This window comes from Salminus brasiliensis, chromosome 7 (assembly GCF_030463535.1).
Source record: "Salminus brasiliensis chromosome 7, fSalBra1.hap2, whole genome shotgun sequence".
Taxonomy (NCBI): domain Eukaryota; kingdom Metazoa; phylum Chordata; class Actinopteri; order Characiformes; family Bryconidae; genus Salminus; species Salminus brasiliensis.
In genome coordinates this window covers 39,746,019-39,755,992 of record NC_132884.1, presented here as the reverse complement: position 1 = coordinate 39,755,992, position 9,974 = coordinate 39,746,019, and the positions used below count along the sequence as shown (strand labels likewise).

General features: G+C 41.2%; 1 protein-coding gene across 3 annotated transcripts; it reads left to right on the top strand.

Annotated features, from left to right (window-relative positions):
* Window positions 1–1,127: 1,127 nt before the first annotated feature.
* Window positions 1,128–9,763, top strand: glyctk (glycerate kinase). Of its 3 annotated transcripts, none has more exons than XM_072684901.1 (5): window positions 1,128–1,210; window positions 3,870–4,283; window positions 6,974–7,125; window positions 7,212–7,387; window positions 8,005–9,763. In XM_072684901.1, the coding sequence occupies exons 2-5, from the start codon at window positions 3,919–3,921 to the stop codon at window positions 8,890–8,892; spliced, it is 1,581 nt and encodes a 526-aa protein (XP_072541002.1). In that variant the 5' UTR covers window positions 1,128–1,210; window positions 3,870–3,918; the 3' UTR covers window positions 8,893–9,763. The 3 variants fall into 3 exon arrangements, with proteins under 3 accessions (XP_072541002.1, XP_072541000.1, XP_072541001.1); XM_072684899.1 differs by lacking the exon at window positions 1,128–1,210 and adding an exon at window positions 1,772–1,976; XM_072684900.1 differs by lacking the exon at window positions 1,128–1,210 and having other exon boundaries at window positions 3,340–4,283.
* Window positions 9,764–9,974: the final 211 nt, after the last annotated feature.

Sequence of the window (9,974 nt, the reverse complement as noted above, 5' to 3'; positions counted from 1 at the left end):
ACAGTGCACCTCTCACATTTCAGAAATAGTTTAGATTGGAGCAGTTTGTTTATTTCTTTGACTGAATTTAAATGAATGGTCACAAATTTAAGACTCTATTTCTCTACTTGTTGCTATTTAGGGTGTAGTTTCTGTGTTTATGTGCTGCTATCTTGGCCAGGGCTTGCTTGTGACTACCCTGGTTATATAAAGGAAGTGAAAAGACTTGTAACTGTACATTTTTTAACTTGTGTAAGAGCAGCAGACAAAAACTCTAAAAGTAACCCATCTGTGGAAGTGAACACACACACACACACTAGTGAACTAGGGGCAGTGAGTACGTACACACACACACACACACACACACACACACACCCCAGAGCGGTGGGCAGCCAACTCCAGCGCCCAGGGAGCAGAGAGGGTAAAGGGCCTTGCTCAAGGGCCCAACAGTGGCAGTTTGCCGAGCCCGGGAATCGAACCCACAACCTTGTTAGCGACAGCCTGGCGCTCTAACCGCTGAGCCACCAATGTCCCACTATTTTTGTATAACTTAAGAAAGGTCAGACGGTACCAACTGTTAAATGTATATGATGTATTCACCTTTTTTCTAAACATTTGGAGTCCAACAGTGTATAATAACTGTCTGGATGCAGTCTGTATAACATCTGCATGTGTCTAGATGGAGTCACTGGTCCAAACCTGCATTGAGTGTTATGTTAGAGTACCACCTGCTGCCCAGAGTGTGTTACTACATCTATAAGAGTCACTTTGTACTATGTACTAGCTAGTGTTAGTAGTCCTTTCTCACCTTAATCCCAGATTAAATCCAGATTAAGAACATGCACAATTCATTTTTCAATGCATTTTAATGAATAATTAATTCTAGTTAAAATAAAAAAAATAGGCAAGATCTTTTTTTTTTACCCATCATTAACCCATGTCATTTTCCACCCCTTATGCTCTTGCTCTTTTCATGCTCAGGAATGAAAGCTGGGTCAGAAGAGACTAATATCTTTTTAGTTTTGCATCTGAACTGTTTCAAACGTCCGGACGACGCTTGTATCTTTCCGAGTATAAAGACTTTTATTTTGGTATTAAATACAAATTAACCGGAAGTGTGTTTGTTTACATCGTGCCTTCGCTAAAGTTGAGGTGTTTACTTCTAGGTGAATCTTCGACAGTACTAAATAAATTAGCAGTGAATGGAGGAAATACAGCCTTGCACAGATGAGTGAGTAGAGTTTACTCATTTCTACTGCCTGTTTACCTCAGTGCCACTCCTAGTTCTGTTCGATTCCTGGTTCCGATGCTTAGCAATTGGAATCTACTGAGTCGATTCCTCGATGAGTCGAATTTGTCCAATGCAAATGTTAAAACATAATAATAATAATTATAAATTAATAAATAATAATTAAAAATAATAAAAAAATAAAATTATATTCACCGTGTTAAATAGATAACATTATTATGTGATTGATGGTACGAATGTTAATATATTCTCCTCTTCCCCTCCTAGTTATTAATATCTAAAAGTACAAATATCAACTACATTAAAAACCTACCTTTAAATTACATTTTTAAACCCTACTAGTTGGGTTAAGTAAGCTAAATTGACTAAACTGCAGAATATCCTAATAATAATATATAAGATATATCTCCTAAGTGGGATCGTGTTCAAAGCTTCCCAAATGTCTAGAATCAGAGAATCGACTCCCAGCCCTCTCCCAGTACCATAATAATACCCACGTATTTAAGATTTACGCCCTTTTATGAAGCTAAATCTCTGAGTGAACTCGAGTTCAAAGCTTTGAAGTCGACTCCCTACTCCCATATGTCTGGAATCAGAGAATCGAATCTTTGAATCGCCCCAGCTGTGCACTCCCCTCTTCTCCCAAATCTTCAACGTTTCTAAGATTTACTGCCCTCAGGATTTGTGCAGCGTTTTGTCTGTCCTGATGAGCTTCTACTGACCCTCTAATTTATCTTCCAGACCAGCTGTGGGTAAACTCTGATCTTTTCTTCTGTCTCTGAACTTGAACTGAAGTTTAGGAACTGATCCTTGTTGAGGCTTCCTTTCTGAAAATGACAGGCCAGGACAGGACAGGACAGGACTGCCCCCCTTGCCCTATGGACAGCTCTAGTCAATCATTACTCACACAGCACACAGGTTTGGAGGAGTGGGGTTCAGAAGGAGTCAGATAGATTACCTTGTTTGAGTACTGGTGTGTGTTTTTGTACTAGTCAGCTGTGCAGACTCCAGACTGTGCTGGTAAGTAAGTGCATTTCATGACTTTAAGGTCAGGAACTCTGTGTAAGATTCATGAAAGCTCTTCTGCTGTCTGATCATATCCTGGCAGTAGATTTGCCTTTCTTTCTACAGCAGTACTGCAAACCGTCTTTCCCAGGCTGCTTCGTTAACTCCAGGCATTGGACATACCACAGGCCCAGCCGATGATTCTGCTCAGCTTAAAGAGGAACGTTGATTTGTCCAACTTTCGGCATAATTCAGTCTTAAAAATGTAAAAGGGGGCATTGCAGACATTCTTTTAGAGTTATTTTGGATAGAATGAATGAATCGGGGTTGCTCACGGCGGTGGTGAATGGAACCAGGCGTCCCCAGGCGTGTAAAAGATACATTACAGAAAGCTTTTACATTAAATGTTGGCATTAATTGTTGGCAAAACAACAATTATGTGTTATTGCATGCATCGACATGGCACACTGTATAAAAACCTTGGAATCACGTCTTTTAGTAAATTTATATATATATATATATATACACACACACACAGACACGCACTATTTCATCTCTGTATATATATTTGTATATTTGTATTCTGTATTTTTTTTTTGCTTATATTTCTATATTTTCATATTTTTATCTTAAATGTAACTTATTCTATTTTTATTTTCTTCATTTTTATTTTATTTTTCTTTTGCACTTTTGCACTTTACTTCATTAAGTTAAGGTTTAGTTAAGTTTAAATGTAGATTTTTATTGTATAGCTTGATGTGGGCAGACTGTCAAAAAAGCATTTCACTGCAAGTTATACTGTGTATGACTATGTATGTGACAAATAAAATTTGATTTGATTTGATTTGAAATTTGAATGGTTACATTCACCAAAGCTGTATAGAAATTGGTACATTTCTATACAGTGAACCATTCTGCAACAGACCCACTCAGTTTTTTATGACGTTTCGAGTTTACATCGATATTTTGGCATGCAATAGTAACCTTACTACTACTACTACTAATAATAATAATAATAAAATTATTATTATTATTATAATTATTACATTATATTAACTTAACATTCTTCAGCTTCAATTAGGACTTGGTCTTACACTTCATAATAATTCAGATAAATAAATGTCTATATAATTTATTTTATTTATTAATTTATTTTTAACCAAGAATTCAATTCAGTACTATTGTAAGTAACATAATACAGGAAGATGGCAAAATCCTGTATTTTGGTTACACATTGGGCCCAATCCACCCCCATCTTCCCCCATACTCTACTCACGCTCTACACTGCAAGCACGGCCAGGCACCTCCCTTCCTGTGTTGCTGTGGCCGTCTACAATCCGATCAGCAACACGTACATCTATCTTTACACATTTAACTACACGAAAATGACAAGATCCTACTCCTGATAATTAAGGTTGCTGTGTCCGTTTATGATCCGATCAGCAACGTCTGACAATCCCTTCATAGCTGCCTTCAACCCATAGCCTCTGAATGTGGTATTGAACCAGTAAAGACATGACAGACTTCACTACTAACCCCGAACGCCCCCCTCTACTGGCCTAATTTATGGCTGCCACCCATGCACTCTCATCTCAGCCACCAGATCTGCATATCTCACCCATACCTATCCTTTCAGGTGTTCAGTGGCTCCGAAGCTGTACCATTGTGGACCATCTGATTAGTCTATGGCTCGAGTACTAAGCCTCTCTCGCGCTGTTCACCACTGGCGCCCCCTGTGGGCAGGAACACCGTCTGCCTGGGTCAGAAGCATGTCCTCCCTACAGGATCGAGCTCGGGCCGTGTTTGCCGCTGCGGTGGAAGGGGTGCAGCCCGACAGCGTGGTCCGCAGGAGTCTGCAGCTTCACGGGGATGAGCTTGTTGTGGACGGCCGCAGTTTCAAGCTCACCAATAATCTGCATCTGGTGGGCTTCGGCAAGGCCGTGCTGGGGATGGCGGCCGAGGCAGAGAGGATTGTCGGGGACCACCTGGTTCGAGGGCTGATTAGTGTGCCTCATGGGATCCAGGAGACACTGAAGCATCATGGGAAGCTGTAAGTAGAGCATGATCAGTAATACCTCTGAAATGAAGAATAGAGCCAGATGGTAATCTGATATGTGCTATATAGAGTATATAGAGTATATGACATATTAGAATATATGGAGTGTCCTTATTTCCAACATATCATCGTTGTCATGCAAAAAACCTTGTATCTCCAGGATGGCAGCTTTACAGGACAAGAAAAAAAATATTGCAAGTCATTTTGGAGCATTTCTATTTCTCCAATTATCATAACATGATATGATTGATAAAATGTAAAGAACATCTGCCAGATTCACATTATGGCCAAAATGAAGATACCAGTAATGATATATTTGATATATATTTGTTACAGATCAATTCGATTTAAAATACATATGTGAAACATTGGCTATATTCAAACATGGGACCAACGCTTATATATCCAACAATATGAATTATATAATTATATATCCATCATATATCCATTATATATCCAATTATATATCCAATATATCAACATATCCGAACATCAGAGGTGTCGGGTAATGCAGTACAAATACTTCGTTACCTTACGTAAGTAGAAATGCTGGTTCTCTAAACTTTACTGGAGTAATTATTTATTTATAATTACTTTTTACTTCTACTTCTTACATTTTCACCCAATTATCTGAACTTTCTCCTCCTTACATTTTAAAATCAGCCTCGTTCCTCCTATTTCATTTCCCTTTGTTTTCATTCCGGCTCGTCATCAATAAAAACCCTCTCCAGATAAATCTCTCCATCCGGAAAGTGTGAGTCTGATCCTGATTGGATGAGAAGTATAAACAGACTCCATTCTGACTCCCTATTGGTTAATAAGAGATCCATCACACCTGCACACGTCCCGTCACTCTCCAGCGAGCTCACAGCAGACGTCTGTAGTCTAGTATGAAGACTGTGTCCGTGGCAGAGACTCAAGAGAGCTGCAGTGAAACGTCCCGACTGAGCCCCACATTTACATTCCAATAAAGCTTATTGATCACACGCCTCTGAAGTCTGACTTTCTGCAGCTTTACAGAACTTCTAGACAACGACTCCTCATATTTTCCTCCATGAAGCTCATGTTGATGCTCAGTAGAGCACAGAGACGCTCCTTTAATAGAGCTGATATTACTGAAATGCTTCATTTTCAATGGGCAGATCTGCAGCTGAAACAGGAGCCTAGTGCAGCCCAACATTTTAACATCAACATTTTAATAGAGCATTCTCCTCATTATGACTTTTAGAGAAATGGGGTTTTGGGGAGGGGGGTAGTGCACTATATACCCCTGTGGCGCGGCCTGAGCTTTCGGCCTTTGTTTTCCTTCCATTACTTTTACTTTTCTACTTGAAGTCGTTCTGAAACCAGTACTTTTACACTTTTACTGGAGGAAAAAGCTTCAGTTGATACTTCAGCTTCTATAGAAGTCTTTTAAACCCTCGTATCTCCACTCACTTCTACCTGAGGAATAAATGTCAATACTTTTGACACTTTTGCCGAACAGCATACAGCTCCATAAAAAATGAAGAGACCACCCTACAGGTGTTTCTATCAGTTTCTCTGGTTTTACTATTTATAGGCAGTGTGTTTAAGGGAAATTAACATATGCATTGTATTTCATAAACCATGGACAACATTTCCCCTAAATTCCAAATAAAAATATTACTGTTTAGAGCATTTATTCATTTGCAGAAATGACAACTGCTCAAATAATGCAAAGAAATGATTATAATAATTATAATGCAGTACAATGCATTATAACACAGTAATAATATCTGAACCTCGACTGCCAATCACAGCTCCTATGTCTCGGCCGGCTCTCCACTAGTCTTTCACATTGATGTTGGGACTTCATGCCGTTCATAGTCTGCAGATTCAGCTAACTCAGCTCTGTTTGATGAAATCCTGGAATAAACCGGCTGCCGTACACATAGAGATGCAAAAGTAACTTTAAATTTTTTCCAGAGCTGTATGGTATGTATTGCACATTGTATGACACATATGCGCTATACCTGGTATTTATTAATATGTTACCAGGGTAAATTTTATGTATGATCCATTTATTATTATTATTATGCATGTGTGTGTAATAGATAATCCTATATATGCATTTATAAGTACATATCATGTAACACTTTAGACAATGGACCTCTTTCAAAGGTGTCAAACATTAGTGCAGAACAGCTTACCAGTGCGACCTGGTGAAATTTAATAGTTTAAAATAAGTCATAACTAAATTTAACAGTTAACTGGGTAAGAAGTAGAGTATTTTCTACATCAGTATACTATTTTATTTATTACAAGTAAAGTATTACCACTTAAAAAAAAAATGACCTGCCAATATCTGCAGGTTTATTGTTCAGTTATTATTACATACGACTTGCATAGTGTATATTTCATTTATTTACATTTACTGAATCTTATCTGATGCTCTAATCCAGAGCGATTTACACTGAATCACACAGGTAGGAGAATGTGGAGTTAGGAGTCTTACCCAAGGACTGGTGTGGTGTTGTTGCTCAGTTGGGGAATTAAGCCCTAGTCTTCCACAGGGAATGGAGGTGTTTCTACCCATTACTCTACACCACACCAACCAATTAAAGTGAGAAGCTGAAGGAGTTTAAGCCATTAAATCACACAAAGAAATGTTGTGATGAGCTTAGATGTGCTTGGTCCTTATGGTTCTTGGTCTACCTTCTTAGAAACATGTTGCTTGGGAGCAGCAGCAGAATTAAAGTGATGGAGGGAGCCAAACACAACCTGCCAGACCTTGACGCCCAGAGGTCGGCCGAGAGCATCCGAGAACTCGTCAGTGCTCTCACTGAGAGGGATCTGCTGCTCGTTCTCATCTCAGGTACTGAGAAATGTGTTGGTGTGTTTTGTGTATTTTTCTTTACATATTTGCTGTACGTTATTTTACACGTACATGTCTTTCTGTAGGTGGTGGGTCTGCTCTTTTACCTGCTCCAGTTCCACCAGTAACCTTACAGGAAAAACAGGACGTGACACGCCGGCTGGCGGCTGCAGGGGCCACGATTCAGGAGTTAAACACGGTGCGGCGAGCCCTGTCTCTGTTGAAAGGTGGAGGCCTGGCCCACTGTGCCCACCCTGCCCAGGTAAAATTATTACACTCCAGTACAATTACATGATATGGACAAAAGTATTGGGACACCTGCTCATTCATTGTTTCATTAAATCAGGGGTATTAAAAATAGTTTGTCCTGTTACTGTTGGAGAACTGTTCAGGGATGAATGCTTTTTACTAGATTATGGAGAAGCATTGCTGTGAGGATTTGATTGCATGACTTGACTGACAAGAGATTTAGTGAGGTCAGGAATTTGTGGGATTACCATCCCAACTCACCTCAAAAGTAGTGAATGGAGCACCACCATCCATCATTCCAGAGAACACTGTTCTTCCACTGCTCCACAGCTCAATGCTGGGGGGCTTTTTACTGCTCTAGCCCCTCTTGGCATTAGGCAGCATGGTGCCAATAGGTTAATGCTGTTTACCCGCTCCAGAGAGTCCTATTCTATTGGCAGTACTTCTCTACAGGGACTGTGTGTGTGTGTGTGTGTGTGTGTGTGTGTGTGTGTGTGTCAGCAATGGATGTATCTTAATGTAGCTGAATGCATTAATACAAAGGTGTGTCCACAAACATTTGGCATATGTCTGTCCATTCAGTAGGTTTAGGAATAGTATTGGTAGTAACTATCCTGTCCTTTCTCTGAGGTGGTGGCTCTCATTCTGTCCGATGTCATTGGCGATCCTCTGGACCTCATAGCCAGCGGCCCAACAGTTGGGAGCAAGGTGCAGCCGGAGAAGGTCTGGGCCATCCTGGACCGCTATGACCTTACTGCCTCTCTCCCCTCGTCTGTAAAGGAGGTTCTGAATAAACCTGGCCCTCAGTGTGAAGGAGATCCAGGGGAGCAGACACAGGACACCAGGGACCATGTTCTAAACTCTGTGATTGGCTCAAACACAATCGCTCTTGAGTGTGCTGGCCGCAAGGCACGCGAGTTAGGCCTTCGTCCAGTGGTCCTCTCTCCTGGAGTGTCTGGTGACGTTCGCACTGTGGCCCGTCTCTATGGGCTGTTGTCTCAGTATGCTTGTTCCCCAGGGAAAGAACCTCCTGCAGAGTTACAAGCCCAGATTCTGCAGGTGGGGCCGGAGGTGGGGGTGGAGAGCTGGGATCTGTTTCGCACGATGAAACTGCTGGGAGAGGGACGAGAGGAAGGTTGGGGTGCTACCTGCCTGCTAGCCGGAGGCGAGCCCACCGTGCAGCTGACGGGGAAGGGCCAAGGGGGAAGGAACCAAGAGCTGGCTCTTCGTGTCGGGCTTGAGCTCGGTGGCGGAGCAAAGAAGAGCCCTGCTGTGTTCCTCAGCGGAGGGACAGATGGGCAGGATGGTCCTACCGAGGCAGCAGGGGCAGTTAGCGATGCAGAGCTGGAGGCAGAGGCCAAGAATCAAGGACTGGACATTAATGGCTTCCTCAGCAATAATGATTCATTCACGTTTTTCTCACGCCTGTCTGAGGGCAGCAGGTTGCTTATGCCAGGACTCACAGGTACCAACGTAATGGACGTTCACGTCATGTTGCTGCCACCTCCCTCTGAGTGAATAATTGATCGATTGATTGATCGATTGATTGATCGATCGAAGAGACCTTTTCAGTTCATCTGATGCGATTCAGTGTCAAGCTTTTTAAGACTACAGGGAACAAGAAATCCAGTGTTTTCTATTAGGATGCTTTAATTTAGATGATTACTTCTACTGCCTTCAAAAAGAGGTTCAATTATGAGCTTTCACCAGTCAAATGTTTTAGAACACCCTCAAACTTTTCTAGTTTACATTGACATTTAAGCACTACAGGTCCAGTCAATCACCTGAAATGGTACAAACTCCAGTGTTCTCAAATGCTGTGAAGGTAAGCTGTAAACTACAGTATTTACTCAGCACTGCACCTTCACACTGCTCTCATAATGACTAGAAAAGCCCTTAACACAGAACCACAGATAGAGCATTCTTACTCTCAACAGTGGAGCTCTTTCCTTTAGAGAAACTCCAGATAAAGCCATGGTGACACCATCAGAAGACTGAAGAAGAACTGGAGGAAACTGAAGAAGTCTGGTACAGGAAGAGGTCTAACACACAAATCCACAACATCAAAAGACCAGTTTCTGAGAATCACCAGCTTTTGTTAGATCGGCAGCTCAACACCGTAACAGTGGAGGAAGTCTCAATTTCTCAGTGAAGAGGAGGCCTGGAGCTGCAGGTTTGACTGCAGGTGGAGTGGCAGTCTTACTGAAATGTGCAGCACTACCAGTAAACTACTAAAAATGTGGGGGTGTTCTAAAACTTTTAGTAGTGAATATGTGTATGTCTAATATTAGATATCAAGCACAAAACCTTGTACATAAATGACTCTATAAAGTTTGTGATCAAGCTCATTTTTAAGTGTATTATTAAAAATCCAAGAATATTCACAAGACTGATCTGTATGACTGATGTTCTTTAATGTTTTCACAGCAAAGGAGCCAACAGTTCTCACTCTGTAGACTGTAGAGACTAAGGGGACCACTGTGCAGCCAGTGTATGTCAAATGTATGACTGGGGATGGGACAAGAGAAGCCAGAGGGGCTCCAAAGAGGCTTGGCCTATGTCTAAGTATAAGTCTAAGGCTCCATCATCAGAAGATCACT

Coding starts and splice junctions, on each gene's coding strand:
- glyctk (XM_072684901.1), top strand. CDS start 3,919: ATGGCTCGAGTACTAAGCCTCTCTCGCGCTGTTCACCACTGGCGCCCC. Junction 7,126..7,211: donor GCTGCTCGTTCTCATCTCAG/GTACTGAGAAAT, acceptor GTCTTTCTGTAG/GTGGTGGGTCTGCTCTTTTA. Junction 7,388..8,004: donor ACTGTGCCCACCCTGCCCAG/GTAAAATTATTA, acceptor CCTTTCTCTGAG/GTGGTGGCTCTCATTCTGTC.